Source organism: Lithobates pipiens, unplaced genomic scaffold (genome assembly GCF_037356315.1).
Source record: "Lithobates pipiens isolate NorthernLeopardFrog02 unplaced genomic scaffold, aLitPip1_a1.2 Scaffold_1, whole genome shotgun sequence".
NCBI lineage: Eukaryota > Metazoa > Chordata > Amphibia > Anura > Ranidae > Lithobates > Lithobates pipiens.
Window position 1 is genome coordinate 169,362,582 of NW_027507685.1, and position 21,651 is coordinate 169,384,232.

The 21,651-nt window shown below is 44.5% G+C and overlaps 1 protein-coding gene across 1 annotated transcript in view; it reads left to right on the plus strand.

Moving 5' to 3' along the window:
• ECM2 (extracellular matrix protein 2) overlaps positions 1 to 21,651 on the plus strand; it is an 85,608-nt gene that overhangs the window by 55,346 nt on the left and 8,611 nt on the right. The window contains exon 7 of the mRNA XM_077478860.1: positions 5,958 to 6,115. Within this exon, the coding sequence (XP_077334986.1) occupies positions 5,958 to 6,115 (158 nt within the window). The remainder of the gene's footprint in view (positions 1 to 5,957; positions 6,116 to 21,651) is intronic.

The following is a 21,651-nucleotide window of genomic DNA, read 5'->3' on the forward strand; positions in this document are numbered from 1 at the left end:
GCTGTATAACATGACTACAGTAAGGGTAAATGTATATGTAAAAGAATTGCACTAAACCAGTAACACAAAATAATTAAATCATGTGAAAAATACCCCAAATTGTGTCATCAATAAAGAAATACAATATTATATACCATAAATACAGAAATGATTAAAACACAAACTTATACATACATGTGCTATATATATGATATATAGTGAAAACCATACGTGAAAAAGTCATCACAAAAATAATAATAATAAAGCCAATAACGGAGAGTCCATGTGTTGATTCAAACACCAGCACCCATGCAAAATAAGTTAAAAATATCAAGGAAAAATGTAATTTTAAAAATTATATAAAGTCCATCTGTGAGTGAATCTTACCACTGCAGCCGGCTTTTCTTCTACAGTGGTGGATTTTTTTATTATTTTGTGTCACTGGTTTAGCACAATTCTTTTACATATCCTTTTATTTCCTGTCTGGTAAAATGTTGTCAGCAGGACAGCAAGTTAGGGGGAAATCTCTCTAACCGAGCATCAGATAGCAGTGGAAATCATGAAAGGGGTTTTAACCCTTCCTCATTTTATCCAAACCTAAGAAACAAGGTTTGGCTAGACATGCACTTTAAAGAGGAACTTCTCCCAGCTATAGGAAAATTGCGGACTTTTAGGAAACACATACTTACCAGCCCATGAAGTCTAGCACAGTCTTCTACACAGCCAGTTTTTAAGGGCTTCTTTTGCACCGCGATCTTGGTTTCGGGAACCAGCGATGACTTCTTACAACCATGAATCTGTTAGATCCAGGCTATGGGTTTACTTGTCCTGTAGCATCCTGGGATGTGTAATGTGTATTCCAGGAAGATGCAGGCATGGGAAGGTTGAGGGGGGGGGGGGGGGGTTGGTGACATTCTTGCCAAGGTGAGAGATGAGTAAGTGGCAGTGAGTTCAACCCAAAAAAGATACATGCTCCCAAGAAAAAAAAGGCTCTTTGTAAGAGGCTGGGTGGGGGGAGTAAGGGGATGATGGTGAGTATATTTTTTTCAGGTAAAGGTCTGCTTTTAATTGAAATGAATTGTTATTATGTGGGAGTTTATTTAAAGCAGAACTATAATCACCTTCTCTCCAGTACTGTGGTCCCCCGGAGCTTCCCGTTGGCCGCTGACATCTTCAACCCAGCAGCTTCTGGGTATCGATCCATGGCTGTCTCCATTGACTGGGCCAAGATGATGTCACTCCCGCACATTGGTGAAATTCTTACCTCAAGCTGTGCGTGCGCAGCTCAGTGTACAATGAGGACACGCAGGTAACTTTAATGTAGAAGAGACATAACACGTCTCTTCTGGATTAAAAATCCTGCCTGTTCACAATTTTTTTAGGTAAATTTCCACTTTAAGGATTAGAGTTAGTCTCTTAGGATCCTTTAGATATAGCGTAACAGAAAAATTTACTAATTTCAGGCATAGTAAAGCGTGATAATTTCTTTTGTTCTTTACTCAATCACGCTTCATCAAAGGGGCACTTTTATTGCAACTAAAACTAACAAAATGTTGTAGGAGGTTCCCAGGATGTGCAAGAGGAGGATTTTCTGTTTTATCTGTTTTATTTTCAGTTGAAAAAAATTATAACAATGGGGTTTACTTTAAATAAAAAAATACACTTTTTGGGGAGTGATCCTTCTTCATCAGATGGACATTGTTCTAAAAGATCTGTTTTTGTATACCGCTGATTGCTGAATCAGGGACTACACCCTTGTAGTCAATAATTGTTGTCTTTTTCTTGGTTTGTTGTCCAGCGATTAACTTTGTTCCATTTTGTTGGGTTGAGAATCTGCTGTTGTTTACGTTTTTACTTTTATTGCTTACAAAAATGGCACTTACCCAGAGATCCATTCTCCTTTTGGAAAGCCTTCTTTTACTTGGAGGCTATCTAGAGCTGCCAAGTCTTTTCTGTGATTGTGCAACACTATTATGAGCCTTGAAGACATTTGTCAGATATCAGAGTCATTTATCATGTGTGTGACATCATGCGTTTCACAACATCCAGACTGTACTGAAAATGTTCCAGACTACAGTTTATTGTTCCTTTTACAGAACTCTTTTGATGAAACTTGATTTCTAAACAGAATAAATGACAGCATTTAATATAGTTGTTGCTGAAACATATGCTTTTTGTCTACTGGCCCATCTTCTGAGGCAGGCTCCGTAATCAGCACATCTGGAGCTTCAAAGCATAAAGGTGAAAACTAAAAATGGTGCCTTAAATGTCTACTTCAAACTCATGCCACCCAAGACTAAGATACAGTACCAGTTTGGGTGGCTCCTGTGGTTTTAGTCAAAAGTTTCTGTTTCATATCTCCAAGACTTTCATTGTAAGATTTCCCTGGAGTAGTGTGAGCTTTCACCTCCTTCCCCAAGGCCATTAGGATGAACTAATGGAGCATGAAACAACCACAATCATCTCTTTTCGATTATGATTGTGTATTGGCACAACCATCTAAAGCAGGGGTTTCAAACTGGTGGCCCTCCAGCTGTTGCAAAACTAGTCCCATGAGGCATTGCAAGGCTAACAGTTACAAGCATGACGCCCTCAAGCAGAGGCATGATGGGACTTGTAGTTCTGCAAAAGTTTGGAAGGCCACCAGTTTGAGACCCCTGATCTAAAAGGGTCTAGAAATTCCTGGTTCCAAAGCTTGCACATTAGAGCCTCTAAGAGATATAAAAATCCAACAGAAGACATGCCACAACCTAGCATTCTAATCTTCAATGTGTGGGCATACCTATAGGGGGTTTGGACACTATAAAGATTAAAAAAAAGGGGCCAGGTTGAATACATGGAGCATGAAACAATCATGACAATCTTGGTCAGTGTTCACCACATGGGTGTAATGTTACCTATAGGAAGTTTAGTCACTATGCAAATAAAAAAAAAAAGGACCAGTTCCCTCTAGTAGCTATAACCCCACTTTGTGCTGTTCTGTTGGGTGCTCTTCTTTACTTGATGTTCCATCCCCAATGGTGAAGACTATAGTACTGTGTCATCCAATAAATGCTGAAATAAGTAGGATTTTTTTACTCACCATAAAGTCCTTTTCCAGAGTTCATTAGAGGACAGCTCCCTCCCATCTGATAGGTGTAGTTTTCAGTTGGTCTGTTGCCATTATCAATTTGTTTCTTTGGGAAAGCTGTTCTCTTTCTCCAGTTTTAACTGCTTGCCCAACTGAGCTCTTGAGAAGGTGTATGGGAGAGTTGGCTTCTTTTCTCTTTTGCATACCGTCAAATAATTTTTGTCGGCAGTAGTATACCCACATGCGGAAGAGTAGAGTGTATGTGTCCTCTAAGAAACTACTGGAGAACTACTTCATGGTAGGTACACAAATCCTACCCTTGAGGTGGTTGGCTTTAAGATGTCCAGTCCACATTTCTTTGGCATTGGTATTGACATCACAGTGTTGTAGGATTTTGGCATGAGATCAGCAAGATATCAGCACAGGACATGGTGAATAAATCGAAGAATGGTGGCAAAAGTTTGTGGGGGGAGTGAATTAAGATCTGGTGACTAGTCACTGGGAGTGCCTGTGGATGTAGTATATTTAGATTTTGCAAAAGCATTTGACACAGTCTTGGAAAAATAAGTTTGTAAATGAATAGACAACTGGCTAAAAGATTTTTACCCTGAATGGTCTTAGATTATCAGTGGTGTATGCCAAGGTTCAGTATTGGGACCCTTACATTTTAATATCTTTATAAATGATATATGGTCTGGGATTAAAAGTACAATTTTAGTCTTTGCAGATGACACCAAGCTATGCAGTTGAATAACGTCCTTACAGGATGTCTCCAATTTACCAGCCGACCTCAATACATTGTCTAATTGGGCAACTGTGTGGAAAATGAGGTTTAATGTTGATAAATGTACAGTTATGCACTTGGGGGCTAGAAACATGCATGCGTCTTACATACTAGGAGGAGTACTACTGGGGGAGTCAATGGTGGAGAAGAATCTGGGTGTTTTGGTAGATCAAAAGCTTAATAATAGCATGCAAAGCCAAGCTGCAGTTTACAAAGCAAGCAAAATGGACTCCAGAGAGAGAGAGAGATAATTTTGCCCCTGTACAAATCTTTACTATGTACCTACTGTGCTGTTCACTGTTCTCCTTGCGGGAGGTTCTGACATAAGGAAGCAAAACCTTGCATCTACCAAAATGTCAAACTTTGCAATGGATGCATGGTACCTCACTATTGGGGAAAGATCAGCTGCAGGCAGATCACAAGCAATGCTGGCGACTAGTCCTTTGCCCTCTGTCTTCCTTTGTTTTAACACAGCTTAAATATTTAGTTTCTTTTTAACTGCCAGCTGAGTATACCTTAATTTTGCTTCCCCAACTCTACATTCAACTAAGGGAAGTAAAAGAAAAATGAGGAATATATGATTCATGTCAATCTCCACTCCCATGTGACATTGCTGGGTGTCTGAGTGAATTGTGAAGCTACAGCTGTGTCACTTGGGAGTAAAGTGAGTAAGTCATATACTCCCCCATAGTAGTAAATATTAGGTATTTATTTTCTTACCACAAATAGAGTAGAAGAGTGATGAAAGGAAAATGAGTACGTGGAACTGGGGAGGACTGCGCTTAGGGGAACCTGTTGTTTTGCCCTGCATGAGAAATCAGAGGCATTGCTTTAAAGGGGTTGTAAACCTGCATGGTTTTTCACCTTAATGCATTCTATGTATTGGAGAAGAGGACAAATGTTAAAGATCAAGTCATGGGTTAAGTGTTATGGGGGTGTTAAGTGTTGATGGCTCACTTTAGGCAGATTTCTTTATTTTTCTTAGTTTTCTTTCTTTTTTTTTGTGGTGGTGGTGGGATTTAGCCAGGTTTCTAAAGTGTTCAGGTAATGAAGGGTTTAGTGTTAAGAAATGTTTAATGTATGATTTCCTTAGGTGAACTATAGAGTTTTCACTAGTTGTCAGCACCAAGAGCCCCATACCAAAAACAACGAATGCACATTAAATTTTTCTTCCCAATATTTTTATAATAAAACTAGTACTGTACTGTGTTAGTCATCAATTATTGCAGAACGTTTGAACGTTTGATGCAGTCAAGTTTTGGGCACCAGTTCACAAAAACTATATCAGAGAACTGGGGACAGTGCAGAGAAAGGCAACTATACTGATAAGATGCATGGAGGAGCTCAGCTATGATGAAAGGAGGATGTATTCAATCTTGATAAGAGGTCATTAAAGGGAGAAATGATCACCATGTATAAATACATAGATGGCCCATATAGTGAACTTGGTTATTCACTTTAAGGTCATCACAAAGGATAAGGGAGCACTCTTTACATCTGGAGGAAAAGAGATGTAACCTGCACATACAAAAAGTCTTCTTCACAATAGGAGGTGTGAAAATGTGGAAAAGACTCACTTAAGAAGTAGTTCTGGCCAGCTCAGTAGATACCATCTAAAGATACCAGCTTTTGGTATTTGTTAGGTCCATTTGTCAGGCTTAAAGTGGAAGTAAACTCCCCTATCGTTTTCAGCCAAGGAAGCTGCCATCTTTGCCTCTGTTTAATCTTCAACTGCTATGTGATTTGTTATGACACCAGCCATTGGATGGTTTGATAGTTTGGCTGAGAGCACAGACAACGTGCAGTTAGCATTCCCGGCATGCCTTTTTTTTAACTGTTTAAATCAATGGGTTTACTTCCACTTTAACATACAATTGTATTAATGGTGAAAAAGGGAACTAACTGATCTCAGGAGCGTGCAGCTTTAGCCAATAACATAATTTCAACATCAAACTTCATGCATATGGAAAGCAGAAAGTAGGCCTGTTTTGGGAAAGTGTTGGATGATTACTGCAGGTGGTACTCATTCTCAGTGTAGATCTTACTCATAAATGTATAATATTCTTCTTAAATCTGACACACCATTTATTATTAATTTATTAATATGTGCCTTATTTCTTATAGGCCTCAGCAATTTGCTCAATCTTGAGATGGAAGGTAATGGTTTTCATGATGGCAATGTCTCCCCTCTTTCTTTTAAGCCACTAAAGAAGCTAATTTACCTTCGTCTTAGCCGCAATCAGTTTCGGGCTGTACCTTCAGGACTTCCATCTACTCTGCAGGTACTTCTTTTTTAGACATACTACACCAGCTAAGAACAGTTTCAATTTATATCCTACATTCGAAATAACTCTGGCATAAAGACTGATGCTCAATGTGAGACCAATTACTGATAATTAAATTTGAGGGAGACCGTGTGGCTAGTGGGAGCGGCTACTCCCACTGTACTGACTAATTGGCAGAGTCAACTTCTAATTGGTGGTCAATCAGAGTCAAGTAGAACTATTCTATTATTGAGAACAGATTTCCTCAACTTATGATACATATACCCCTTGAGGTAAGTGTAAAAGACTTTACCGGTACTCTTGCCTGTTTAAATAAAATCAATACAATAGTGTTGGGTTTCTGCTAATAGTGAAATATAAACAAGAACAAAGGTATGTTTTAAAGCATATCTTTAGAAACACTTTAAAATGTATGTAAGCCCTAACCCTTTTTGGGATAGAGTATGGAAGTGTTAAAACCCCTTTCATGTCTTTATTAACCTGCAGGTCACAACCAGGTACCAGGATGCAGCAAAACCCATGGCTACCATCAGCAGCTCTGGTGAAAACTAGGTGGTGTTTAGACTCTGTGCCCTGGGGAACCCATCAGCCAGGTGTGCTTTAAAGCAGTGGTCATCAACCCTGTCCTCAGGGTCCACTAACAGGCCAGGTTTGCAAGATAACTGGAATACATCACAGGAGATATCATTTGCTGCTCAGTGATTTCAGTATTCTAGTCTGCATCTCCCCAAGGTAATACATAAAACCTGGCCTGTTAGTGGGCCCTGAGGACAGGTTTGATGACCGCTGCTTTCAAGCATATAGTTAAAAACCATTTAATATGTATGAACACCTTAACATTTTTGGGTTTATGTTTTTTTATAAAAACCCTTTTCCGATTTTTATTGTAGTTTAAGTGCCTTCTGGGGAGATTCATCCTTTCTATCTATTATGGTGACCATTGTCTCTGCTACAAAAAAAAAAAAAAAGAAGAATCCTACAGTTTACAATTGTCACAGGAACAGGAAGGGGGGACAATTTCCAGCCAAAAACCCTGAAGTGCCAGGGGACGTGCGGAAGCTTGACAGCGCAGGAACGAGGAAGGTATGTGACAATCGCCTTTTCTGGCAGTGAAGTGCTTAGGATTGCATAAAAAAATGTTTTGTCTGCAAACTATATTGACAGAAAAACACATAGGACTTTGCATCGTTTCGTGTGCAGGCAAACTTTTTGGAATATAGCACAAATGCATGCAGAAAGCTGAGTGATTTATTTTCCCCTATTTAAAAGTTTGCACTTGGGCTTTAAGGGACCAGGTGAAAAATCCAGTACATGGATAAAGGAAAAACATTATTATTACAAAGTAAATTTTCATTGTGACACTTTGGAAATGTATATAGGAATAGTAATCCCAGATTGGATCCTGGAGCTTGAAGGCTTCAAAGCGTCTTGGGTGGGATAAAGCCTTCAATCCTGTGTCCGAGTCTTGCTGAAGACCTGCAGGCAATGTGAGTGCACAGGTATCCTTATTTGTTATAAGCCAGGCTTGACCATAGCTTAAGGCTCCCATTTGCAGAACGAGGCCCTTGTGTAGAGATAGGTGTGCGTTCCATCCAGGATATGTGATCGACTTGGGAGACAGAACTCCATGTGGGAGAAACTCCTTAACCACAGGACTAAGAGAACTCAGACAACTAGCTAGTCCAGGGGACTTGAGGGAGTCTGTAGAACCATATCTAGAGGCCAGAAGTGGGCCCATGAAGTGAGGTGCCATAACTAAGGCAGAGTGATCTAAAGAGTCTGTGGTCTGGGAGACTACAGATGAGAGCAGCCATGCTGCTAAAGAGAGCCAGGTGACTTAGTATTTTTCACTACCTGTTTGTTTGCAATGCTCTGTGAAGCTGAAACCCCTGCGTGGGGAAAATACTGACACAAGAGACTTTGTTTTCTTTACGTTTAATAAGGCTCCATTCACACTTTGTGATTTGGAATCACGGGCAGATCGCTGCGTGACATGCATTTGGGTATCCTTTAATGGCACCCCAAACAGTTGTTGCGCCGCAGAATTTCATGGTAATTGCGGCAAACTGCACCTTTAAAAATGATGTGAAGGTTGTCACTCGAACAGGAGCAGGCGCTTGCTTTCAAGCGAAAAATGCTGGCCCTATGTGACACGCAAAATCTCATGAGAATCGATCTTTGAAAATCACATAGAGGGAATGCGACATGTAAATGGGGCCTAAAAGTGGGTTGGCAACCCTTTAAACTCCAAACTCTTAGCTTAATCATGTCATTTCACAATATAAACTGTATACACATTTAAATATATAGTTCATCGTAAATACAAATGACAGCAGTAATTATAAAAGGCAGTGATTCTTTTTTTTTTTTTTCAGATTTCCTTCTTTCCCTTATGATCCTATACCATTGCACAGGGCTCCTTTCATGGAGCTGTTGCTTGCACATGGAAAATTACACTTTACTCCTCATTATTTAGCCTAAGATCACAGTGATGGTTCCATCCACCTGGTTACTTTGTGTTTAAGGAGGGCAAAAGCCAAAGTTGGGTAGCAGTGAATATTTGCTCTATCGGTGTTGTGTTTTCTTTCCTCGTGATCCTATCAGGAGCCTGTGCTGGCTATAATTCCAAGTGGTTTGAGTTGGAAAGACAGCTGTTGAATCAATAGCTGCCAAGAACTCAAATAGCTGTGTGAAAATGTGTTTGAAATGTTCTTGGTTAGGCTATATGAGCCATGTGCATGGATGGAGTCATACATTTCCAGTAGCGATGCTCCCAAGTCTGCCCGATACATAAAATAAGAAATTGTTTAGGTCAGCATCTCCTAAAATGTGGTATGTGCACCACTGGTGATGGCCAACCTCTGTGTGGGTGAGACACTGTGGGGCCCAGGATGTCTGTACAGAACAGCCTGATGGGAAAAAATACTTAAACTGGCCATACATGGAACGAATTTAAGCCGATTCCCACTAAATCAACCAAAATTCACTCCAAGAGTTGCCATTTAAGATCAACGCGGCTAAACTTTTGTCGAAGAAGGCAGGCTGAAAATTCTGAGCCAGACAGTGCTGAGAAATGAGACACTGTGGTGCTCAGGATGTCTATGCAGAACTATCTTGTGGGCAAAAACACTTAAGCTGGCCATACATTTATTGAATTTCAGCCGATTTCTACTGAATCAACCAAAATGATTTCCATGGGTTGTCCTTTCACAAAAGTTGAGCCACTTGTGTCAAAAGGAGGCAGGCTGAGTATTCTTATAGCTGCAGGTGGCAGTTGTTAGAGTACAATAACTGGCTCTGCAAATTCACTAAAAAGTGTGGATGGGGCAACGTGCATGGCCAGCTTTAGTCTAGTGAACACCCATCTCTGACAATTTAAGTGCCCTCTGGTAGATATGTTCCGTCTTTCCCCCCCATGTCAATGTGACCAGCCATCATATAATACAACAGTATTAACCACTTGCTGACATAAAGAGAAAACAAATGCTCCTGCGCTCAAGAGATTTCTGTGTGGTTGATTGGAAACATGGGTCTTCACTAATCAAGCCACAACATCAGCTGTGCTGCCACTCTCAATGGGTCAAGGGAAACCCAGAAGAAACTCTAAAAAGAAAAAAGGAACAGAGGGCGCACCAGCGCAATTTGCTTGATTTTATCACTCGTTTGTGAGTATATATTTTAACCTTTTACCACATTAAAGTGTCACTAAAGTAATGCACTGGGCTGGTGTGTCCTCTGTTACTTCTTCTTTATAGATTAACCACTTGCTGACTGATGTAGATATATAAACTTCTTGTTAGTAAGTTGTCCTTAAAAGATCATGACTACAGCTGCAGCCATGACCATGGCATGTTTTTTTTTTCAGCTGTCTTTTTTCTAAAAGTGATCTGGTGGCTTTACACATTGATGACAGTACTGTGAAGAGCCACTCCTCCACTGCCACCAGGGGAGCCTGTGGTAAGCAGTCGGGTGGCTTCACACAGAGGAGATCCATTACTTGATCTCCTCTGTGATCAATGAACCCGGAAGCGACAATGATTTAATCACTTCCAGTTTTAGAGCGGTAATTCCCTGGCTGGTGAAAGAAGCTAACCAAGCGATGGACAACAACATGATGAATGCTGAGAGCAAAGCTTGGATTTATTCTCTGAATAAAGCAAGTAAAGCCTCCCTTCTTGAGTGGATGGAAAGGTGTAATATTAATCTTGTACAGGTTAATGGTCAGAGGGAATATGGTGGCCCTCCTGCAGACTGGGTTGTACAGGCTCCTCCACTTGGGACAGAAATATTTATTAATAATATCCCTCAAGAAATCTATGAAGATAAATTCATTTTTTTTCAGACTGCTGGAACATTATATGAGTTTTGTTTTAACCTTAAACTGTATAGAGCGTTTTTCACTGTGATGCCCTAAAAGCACAATAGGATTTTCTGACAACAAAACTGTGGATTTTATTTCCGAAGGATGCTGGCTCAAACTTGTCTTGCATACACACTGTCACACTAATGTTGTCGGAAATTCCGAACATCAAGAACGCGGTGACGTACAACACGACGTACGACGAGCCGAGAAACATGAAGTTCAATAGCCAGTGCGGCTCTTCTGCTTGATTCCAAGCATGATTGGGCTTTTGTGCGTTGGAATTATGCACACATGCTCGGAATTTCCAACAACAAGTTTTGTTGTCAGAAAATTTGAGAACCTGCTCTCAAACATTTGTTGGCGGAAATTCCGACAACAAATGTTCTATGGAGCATACACACTGTCGGACTTTCCGATAACAAGCTCACATCCAACATTTGTTGTCGGAAAATACTTTTGTGTGTATAGGGCATAAGAGCGGTAAGGATGTGGAATTCTCATCCACAAGCAGTGGTTTCAGCAGGGAGCATATCATTTCAAAAAACTATTAGATAAGCACCTAAGGCTCGGTTCACACAGGGGCGACTCAGATCCGACTTCAGGTCACCCCTAGTCGCCTCAGGTCGGACAACATTTAAAAATCAATGTAAGTGAATGAGAGCCGTTTAATGCACGCTACTGAAGTCACTCCGACTTCAAAAGAAGTTCCTGTACTACTTCAATCCGACTTGTAGGCGACTTGTACCCATTGAGTTCAATGGAGGTCGCCTCCAAGTCGGATCTCTGTCTATACGGAGGCGACTTTGACAGAATTATTAGCTCTGAAGGGGGAACTCCATGCCAAATTTCTGAAAAAAATTTGGCATGGGTTCCCCCTCCGAGAGCATACCAGGTCCTTAGGTCTGGTATGGATTCCAAGGGGAACCCCCTACGGCGTGGGGGTCCCCCCAGATTCACACCAGACCCTTATCCGAGCACGCTACCCGGCCGGCCAGGAAAGGGGGTGGGGATGAGTGGGCGGCCCCCCTCCTCCTGAGCCGTACCAGGCCGCGTGCCCTCAACATGGGGGGGTGCCTTGGGGGAGGGGGGGCGTGCGGCTCCCCCACCCCAAAGCACCTTGTCCCCATGTTGATGAGGACAAGGGCCTCTTTCCGACAACCCTGGCCGTTGGTTGTCGGGGTCTGCGGGCGGGGGCTTATCGGAATCCGGGAGCCCCCTTTAATAAGGGGGCCCCTGAATACCGGCCCCCCACCCTATGTGAATGAGTATGGGGTACAATGTACCCCTACCCTTTCACCTGTAAAATAAAGTACAAAAAAAACACAACACACAAGATAAAATAGTTTATTGCACAGCTCCGGGGGTCTTCCGTCTTCAGGGGTCTTCTCACCGGACTCCTCCGCTATCTTCTTGTAGCTCTTTTGCCAGCGGAGGAGCCCGGCTTTCTTCCTCGCCGCCCCCTCTTCTTCCGACTTCGGGGGTCTTGTCCCCCTCTTCGGTTCTTCTGCCGGGCCACCGCACCTTCTTATAGCTCTTTTACAGGCGGTGGCCCGTAAGGGGGCGGGGTCACCATGTGACATCAACCCATGTGACATCAACCGATGACCCCGCCCCTTGTCCTTATATAAGTCACCGCGCAGCACGTCCCTGGCATTGCGGCCGGAGAGAGCGTTGAGTCAACATTTCCAGGAGAAGAAGGAGAAGAACGGAAGGCGGCGGCGGCGGCAACGGCGACAGAAGAACCGAAGAGGGGGACAAGACCCCCGAAGTCGGAAGAAGAGGGGGCGGCGAGGAAGAAAGCCGGGCTCCTCCGCTAGCAAAAGAGCTACAAGAAGATAGCGGAGGAGTCCGGCGAGAAGACCCCCGAAGACGGAAGACTCCCGGAGCTGTGCAATAAACTATTTTATCTTATGTGTTGTGTTTTTTTTGTACTTTATTTTACAGGTGAATGGGTAGGGGTACATTGTACCCCATACTCATTCACATAAGGTGGGGGGCCCGGATTCCGATAAGCCCCCCGCCCGCAGACCCCGACAACCAACGGCCAGGGTTGTCGGGAAGAGGGCCTTGTCCTCATCAACATGGGGACAAGGTGCTTTGGGGTGGGGGGCCGCACGCCCCCCTCCCCCAAGGCACCCCCCCATGTTGAGGGCATGCGGCCTGGTACGGCTCGGTAGGGGGGGCGCGCTCGCTCGCCCCCCTTTCCTGGCCGGCTGGGTAGCGTGCTCGGACAAGGGTCTGGTGTGGATCTGGGGGGCACCCTCACGCCGTTTTTTCAGCGTAGGGGGTTCCCCTTGGAATCCATACCAGACCTAAGGGTCTGGTATGCTCTCGGAGGGGGAACCCACGCCAAATTTTTTTCAGAAATTTGGCGTGGAGTTCCCCCTTCAGAGCTCATTCTCTGATTGGCCACGGCAAAAGTCGCCTGGCATGGGGCGACTTGTAAGTCGCCCCAGGTCGTGTCTAAAAGTCGTGTTCAAGTCGTCTCCAAGTTGCCTCACAAAGTCGTCCTGAAGTCGTGTCGCCCCTGTGTGAACCGAGCCTGAAAGACCACAACATGCAGGGATATACAATGTAATACTGACATAAAAGCGCACACACACAGGATGAACTTGATGGACTTGTGTCTTTTTTCAACCTTACCAACTATGTATCTAACTATGGCTTTCACTTTTGTAATCGGCCCACTAGTAAAGTCAAATACCTGAAAGATAGTATGTGTAATGTACTTTGTGCATCTTGTTGCTGGGCTGTCTGGGGTAGACACACCCAGACTAATCAAAGTTTTTGTGCCTGGCTGTTGATTATCTTACTGTTAATTAGATCACTGTTTAATTGGATCACCGTTATCTGTTAATTGGATTGCTGCTTAAAGTTTACATTGTCATGGTAATATTGCTAAAGCCCCATACACACTATCAGATTTTCTGCTGATTTTTGTCTTCAGATTTACCAAAACCATATAATATGAGGTCCGACCTTAGGAGTTTCAATTTGTATGCAATCAGACAGGCCCTTGCACTACATGGTTTTGGTAAATCTGAAGACAAAAATCAGCGGAAAATCTGATAGTGTGTATGGGGTTTAAGAGGGGAATGTTCTCCTGTGGGGTATAAAGTATGTGTCTTTGTTTTAATAAAGAGTCATTATTTTGGTTGTTACCTCAACATCTTGTCTGTGTACGATGCTTGGGGTAAAAGGCTGGTATTAGCCATCGCTCTGCTGGAAGGGCTTGGAAGGCGGCAGGAGGCACCGTTTGGCACAGGCACCCAGGCGGGGGGGGGGGGGGCAGGTGATCCGTCACAGTTGCCTTAGTGCATGATTTAACATGCATGCAGCAACATGCATCCATGCTGTGTCCAAATCGGCATGAAAAGATACTGCCTGCAAGCAGATGCATAGAACACCTGTCCATCCTGTATTGGCAAATATGGCCCTTTGTACGGATTTATGCTTTAGTATGCTCGTGTGAATGAGGCCTAAATGGTGTTTTTGAAATTCAGCTTTAAAAAAGTATTGCCTGATATTATATGCCACCCACTACATCCTAAATACTATGACCTTTTTTAAATCATGCCTAGACTAAGTATATGTAGTTGGGATAATTGTGAGGGATGTCACTCTCAGCCTTGTAATATACATACCCACTATGGCTATTTTCGATCTTCTTAGCTGACTCACAATATGGCTTTCTAAATATTCTTTTCCATTTTTGATTTCCACTTTATAAATAACAAGACTAAGATGAGGCATCATGCCACATGTTCCTAGAAGGGTTTTCATGAATGAGAGTTCTTCACTGAACTGAAATCATAGGACTCAAGACAAATTGTCTTGTCTATGTGTTGGGAATACATTAGGCAAGGCTAACCAGCACAGACCAATCTATATGATCAAATCAACAAATAATCAAATAGCCATGAATTCCCCTCTGATCAATTTAGCCTTAGTTTAGTTCAGATTCGATCAAACTATGTTGAGTGGCCAGGGTCAATGATTGTTTTTCATTGAACGGTAGCACTGAGATGCTTTGGTAGTGAATCTGATTGTATTTGGATCAATCAGATTATGACACTGCATGGTGGAAACGGGATCAATTATTTATGATCGTATCTTCCAGCTATCCATTCATATCCCCTTTTACATGTGTGGAATACCAATCAATTAGTTTGTTTACTTCGGATTGATTATTTCTATCATGAGCATAAATGGCCATCATTACAGTGCTATACACAGAGTCAGCTGGAAGGCATTTTGATTACTTTAGTCCAGGGGTCTCCAAACTTCCTAAACAAAAGGGCCAATATACTGTCCTTCAGGCTTTAGGGGGCTGGACTGTGGCCAGTGGTAGCATAAAATGCCCCAGCATCAGTGCCCTATCATTGGTTTTGATGGGAAGAATAGTGCCCCATTGTTGATATCAATGGTATCAGTAGGGGGAATGTGACGCCATCATTGGTGTCAGTTGGTGGAATAGTACCCTAATGGTCAAATAAAGGCAAGAAAAGGGCCACAGTTTGGAGACCACTGTTTTAGTCCCTTCTCTTGTTAGCCTTAATGGTTATTCTTGATTGATGAGTCCCAAACTCTGCTCCAAAGGAGCCATAGTTTCCAGACACTGCTCTAATGATGCCAAAAAAGCCTGAAACAGCTGAATGCTGCTTGGAATAAATGGCTCTATAAAGTTAGGCTATATTTACACTATTCACTAATGGTTCCAGGTAAGCATTTCATCATTGGGATGTAAAGGAATAATTTGCATGGCTCTGCCCAATATCCTAAAATGAGGAATAATTATCTTATTATTGGGATATGTGATGGAATAAATAATTTCTGTTCTAAGAATACATTACCATTTTATCCATCATAAATATTAATCACAGTGGAAACGTGCTATATTAAGCAGTGTGGCGCAATTGCCTCCATTCTACTGTTGTCTTATGTCCATGGAAAGTCAGAGCCAACTATTATCCATCTAAGGCTTCTATCTCCAGCCAAAACATCATGGGACCACTTGTGTAATCCCAATTCTTAATCAGACTGTACTGACCTAGAACAATGTGTTCCATCCATAATTCTCATAATAATTCCCTGACCTGATCTGCTGTTTTACATAATGGTATAAAATCTTGCATTCTTTTCTTGCATATATTTAAGACACAACTAGGGATGAGCCGAACACCCCCCGGTTCGGTTCGCACCAGAACTTTCGAACGGACCCCAAATTCGTACGAACTTTAGAACCCCATTGAAGTCTATGGGACTCGAACGTTCGAAATTAAAAGTGCTAATTTTAACGGCTAATATGCAAGATACTGTCCTAAAAAGGGTTTGGGGACCTGGCTCCTGCCCCAGGGGACATGGGTCAATGCCTAAAATGTTTTTAAAAATGGCCGTTTAGGCGGGAGCACTGATTTTAATGACGATTAAAGTGAAAAAAAGTGAAATATTCCTTTAAATATGGTGCCTGGAGGGTATCTGTAGTATGCCTGTGAAGTGCCACGTGTTTCCCGTGTTTAGAACAGTCCCTGCACAAAATGACATTAAATGGAAATAACATCATTTAAAACTGCTTGCGGTTTTAATGTTATATCTGGTTCCTGCAATATGGTTGAAAATCATTGAGAAAAATGGCATGGGTAGCCCTCCCTGCCCATTACCAGCCCCTTTGGGTCTTGTACGCATATTAAGGGGAACCCCGTACCCATATTAAAAAAAGGAAATGCGTGTGGCCCCCAGGCCCTATATACTCAGAACAGCAGTATACAGGCGGTGCAAACAAGACAGGGACTGTGTAGGTTTGTTGTGTTAAGTTGAATCTGTTTGTAATTTTCAACTGGTACATTTTTAAAGTGTAGCTCCAGTCAAAAAAACTATTTTTAAGCTTTTTGGAAAACATAGGGAAGGGTTATCACCCCTGTATAATTTGTTTTGTCGTACATCTTTTTTCATCTCACTTGCTGTTGTCTCCTTCCGTTTGCAAGTAGGAGATGTTTGTTAGTTGGATGTTTGAAAGTAGGGGCGTGCCCTATATGCTCTGCAGAAATGGCGGAACAAGGTGTTGGTTTTGCCACAACATTGTAAGCCCTCAAAGTGACTCTTGGTGGGCGCTGGAGCGCCCTGCTGTGAACGATTATATCAAGAATTGTAATTACATGCCATTGTTGAACAGTGGTAGAAAAATTGACATTTGGTGGTTGTGGTGCTGGTGCCATAACACTATAAGTCCTCACAGTTACTCTGGGTGGGCACAGGAACGGGCCCTCCTGTGAAATATTATATCAAGAATTGTAATTACATGTCCCTGTTAAACAGGGGCAGAAAAATTGGGCCTTAGGCACTGGTGCTGGTGCCACCACACTGCAACCTCTCCCATATACTCTTGTTTTATTGCAGGAATTAGCCCTGCTGCAAAGCATTGCATCAAAAATTGTAATTAACGCCCCTGTTAAACAGGGGCAGAAAAATTGGGCCTTAGGCACTGGTGCTGGTGCCACAACACTGCAACCTCTCCCATATACTCTTGTTTTATTGCAGGAATTAGCCCTGCTGCAAAGCATTGCATCAAACATTGTAATTAAACGCCCCTGTTAAACAGGGGCAGAAAAAGTGGGCCTTAGGCACTGGTGCTGGTGCCACCACACTGCAACCTCCCCCATATACTCTATTTTTATTGCAGGAATTAGCCCTGCTGCAAAGCATTGCATCAAAAATTGTAATTAAATGCCCCTGTTAAACAGGGGCAGAAAAATTGGGCCTTAGGCACTGGTGCTGGTGCCACCACACTGCAACCTCTCCCATATACTCTATTTTTATTGCAGGAATTAGCCCTGCTGCAAAGCATTGCATCAAAAATTGTAATTAAATGCCCCTGTTAAACAGGGGCAGAAAAATTGGGCTGATGGCATCACCCAGAACCAGAAATGTTCTTCCAACATATCAGTGGAGGAGGAAGAGGATAGACAATCAACATAACAGGACAGTCACTCAGCATCAGCATAGGCAGTCTTGAAGGGATGTGATATTTCAAAAAAAAATTATTCGGTTACATCAGCTTCAGGTGCTTGGTAGCTGTAGGTGATCCAAGACTGATTCATCTTGATGAAGGTCAGTCGATCAACTGATTTGGTGGACAGGCGCACCCTGTGATCGGTAACAAAGCCACCAGCAGCACTGAAGGTGCGTTCCGAAAGAACGCTGGATGCAGGACAGGCCAGTAGCTCAATTGCATACTGTGCAAGCTCTGGCCAGTGATCCATCCTCAAGACCCAGTAAGCCAGAGGATTTTCGGTGGGAAAGGTGTCCAAGTCTGACCTTGCCCCTAGGTATTCCTGCACCATGTAAATCAGACGCTGGCGATGGGTGCTGGAACCGATCATACCTTGGGGCTGCGGACTAAAAAATTGTCTGAAAGCATCAGTCAGACGGCCACCTTCTCCACTGCTCCTTCTGACCGATGCCTCAGCAACACGTTGTCCAGGACCAGGAGTTTGTAACCTCCCAGTCTCTGGGAACGCATTGCACAGACCTTTCTGCAAGGCCTCCCGGAGATGTCTCATCCTCTGCTCCCTCTGCGATGGCAAGATAAGGTCAGCAACCTTACCCTTGTACCATGGATCAAGGAGAGTGGCCAGCCAGTAATGGTCCCTCTCCTTGATCCAAAGAATACGAGGATCCTTCCGCAGGCTTTGCAGGATCAGGGAGGCCATGCAGCGTAGGTTAGCTGAGGCATTCGGTCCGGAGTCCTTTGGGTCACTAAGGGCAACATGATCCGCAGCTACCTCCTCCCAGCCACGTACAAATCCACGTGTTTCTTGGGACTGTAAATCATCCCTACAAGACTGCTGGTGCTGATGCTGAGTGCCAGCCTCCACCTCCATGCTGACACAATCATTCTCCTCCTCCTCTTCCTCCTCCTCATCCTCTTCCTGTGTGATGGGTGGCACAGCAGGAACACTGTCTGGATAAAGGGGGCCTTGAGAGGCAAGGAAGTCCTCCTCTTCCTGCCTCTGTTCTGCCTCAAGTGCCCTGTCCATTATTCCACACAGCGTATGCTCCAAGATTGGACAAGAGGTACAGTGTCACTGATGCATGCACTGTCACTGCTCACCATCCTTGTGGCCTCCTCAAATGGTGACAGGACAGTGCATGCATCCCTGATCATGCCCCACTGGCGTGGTGAGAAAAAACCGAGCTCCCCTGACCCTGTACTGGTGCCGTAGTTGCACAGGTACTCATTGATGGCCCTCTGCTGCATGTGCAGCCGCTGCAGCATGGCCAACGTTGAGTTCCACCTGGTGGGCATGTCACATACAAGGCAGTTCTTGGGCAGGTTCAACTCCTTTTGGAGCTCAGCCATCCGAGCACAGGCATTAAATGATCGGCGGAAATGCACACAGACTTTCCTGGCCTGCTTCAGGACATCCTGTAAGCCGGGGTACCTGCCCAAGAACCACTGCACCACCAGGTTAAGGACGTGAGCTACACAGGGCACATGGGTCAGTTGTCCCTGTCGGAGGGCGGAGAGGAGGTTGGTGCCATTATCGCAAACCACCATTCCTGGCTTAAGCTGGCGTGGCGTCAACCACCTCTCGGCCTGCCCCTGCAGAGCTGACAAAACATCCACCCCAGTGTGGCTCCTGTCCCCCAAACAAACCAGCGCAAGCACGGCATGGCATCGTTTTGCCTGCATACTTGCGTAGCCCCTGGAACGCCTACGGAGCACCGCTGGTTCTGAGGACAGAGCACTGGAAGAGGCCATGGAGGAAGAAGAAGAGGAGGGGGTGGAGGAGAGAGGTGTGTCACAACCAATAGTAGCATTTTGGAGGCGTGGTGGCGGAACAACCTCCACACTACTGCACCTTGTCCTGCATCTTGTCCTGCATCCTTCCCAGCTGCCAGAAGAGTGACCCAATGGGCCGTGAAAGACAGGTAACGTCCCTGTCCATGCCTGCTGGACCATGAGTCAGCGGTAATATGCACCTTACTGCTGACCGCCCTGTCCAGCGAGGCAAGGATATTGCCTTCCACATGCCGGTAGAGAGCCGGAATCGCCTTCCGTGAGAAAAAGTGGCGTTTGGGGACCTGCCACTGAGGAACCGCACATTGTACAAACTCACGGAAGGGGGCCGAGTCTACCAACTGAAAAGGCAGCAGTTGAAGTGCTAGCAATTTAGCCAAGCTAGCATTCAACCGCTGGGCATGTGGATGGCTGGGGGTGAACTTCTTTTGCCGGTTCAGCAGCTTGGGCAGGGACATTTGCCTGCTATAATCGGACGTGGGTGTACTGCTAGCAGAGTGCCTGGAAGCACTTGGCTGTGACACACCTAATTCTACACCTTCATTCCTCTCAGAGCAGGTTTCAGAGAGGACTGAAGGTCTAGTGGGGTTGGAGATGCCAGCTGATGAGGAGCAAGGAGAGGTCCGCTTTGTTCTTTGGTGTGGGTCTTTGAGGTACGCTTGCCAACGAGCTGCATGGCAGGTCAACATATGTCTGGTCAAGCATGTGGTGCCCAAGTGGCTGATGTTTTGGCCACGCGAGATACGCTTGAGACATATGTTGCAAATAGCAGCGGTGCGATCTGATGCACTCGTCTCAAAAAAGGCCCACACCAAAGAACTTTTAGAATAACGCGCAGAGGCAGCGCCCTGCACAGATGGAGCTCTGCGGTGTGATTCAGTCGGTGTGCTGCCCCTAAGCTGGCCCCCGGAGGGCATCCTGCCTCGTTGGACATGTGCCTCCTCCTCCTCCTCTCTCCTACCAGGCACCCACGTGGAGTCAGTGCCCTCATCATCCCCTCCCTCTTCATCGCTGTAGCAAACCTGGCAATATGCTGCAGCTTGTGGAACATGACTGCCAGATTGCTGTCCTTCTTGAGCATCCCCTCTCTCTGCATTCACGCTACTGCTTTCCTCTAGCTGAGTGTCATCATCAGAGGCTACAAAACACTGGGCATCCTCCTGGAGCATGTACCCAACACTGTGCTCAAAGAGTTCAGGAGACTCCTCAGGAGGACGTGGTGGGTCTAGGGAAGGAGTCACTGATGATGACATTGAGACGAGGGAAGAAGATGCGTTGGCAGCTGCTTTGCTAGTACCCTGAGACTGGGTGAGAGAGGATGAGGAGGATGAAGAGGGCTTGGTCATCAACTCTACCAAGTCATTGGCATGTTGCGGTTCAACATGTCCAGCTGCCGAAAAGAAGGACAAGCGTGTCCCATGGCCACGTGCTGATGACAATGCACCGCGTCCACGACCAGCACTGTTGTCTCTAGACACAGAGCCCGCTTTCCCTCTTTTATCGGCTCGCGCCTGTCTGCCTCTCCTTGCTGGCCTTCCAGACATGGTAATGGCCTGAAGGGAGTTGGGTAAAACAGCAGTTGGGTAGTGTATATTGTGCTGGAGGCACACAACACCCACTAACTCCTGCAGATGCCTTTATTATAGAACACCAGAGATAAAGGGGTATACTGTAATGGAGTCACACAACACCCACTAAGCCCTGCAGATGGCTCTATTAGAGAACAGCAATAAAGGGTAGATACAGGTGTATATTGTGCTGGAGGCACAAAACACCCACTAACTCCTGCAGATGCCTTTTTTATAGAACACCAGAGATAAAGGGTTATATTCAGATGTATACTGTGCTGTGCTGGAGGCACACACAACTTCCAATAACTCCTGCAGATGGCAAGTGGGCTCAAATAGAGAAGAGCTATGTAGGTGGATATAGCGGTGTGTACTGGGTACAGAGCACGCAGACAGCACGCACAAGCTCCTAACACTACTGACTGCAAGCTCTATTATAAAAGATAGATCACTAGCTATATAGGTGAGGTGAATATAGCGGTGTATACTGCGGTCAGGGCAAGCAGACAACAACCACTACAGAAGAGCAAGATCGAAAATCGTACGATAACGAACGGTGTGTACTGTGTTGAAGGTACACAGAACACCCACTAACTGCTTCAGACGCCAACACACTACACAAGGCCGCTGCGCTGGCGGCCTTATATAGTGTGGGGCGTGTACTACACAGCCTGAGCTATGATTGGCCACAGGCATCCTGCCTGTGGCCAATCATGGCTCTCCTCACTGCTGGCGCTGTGATTGGCCAAGCATGCGGGGTCACTCATGAGCCAGCAATGCACTGCGATGACGCAGTGCATTG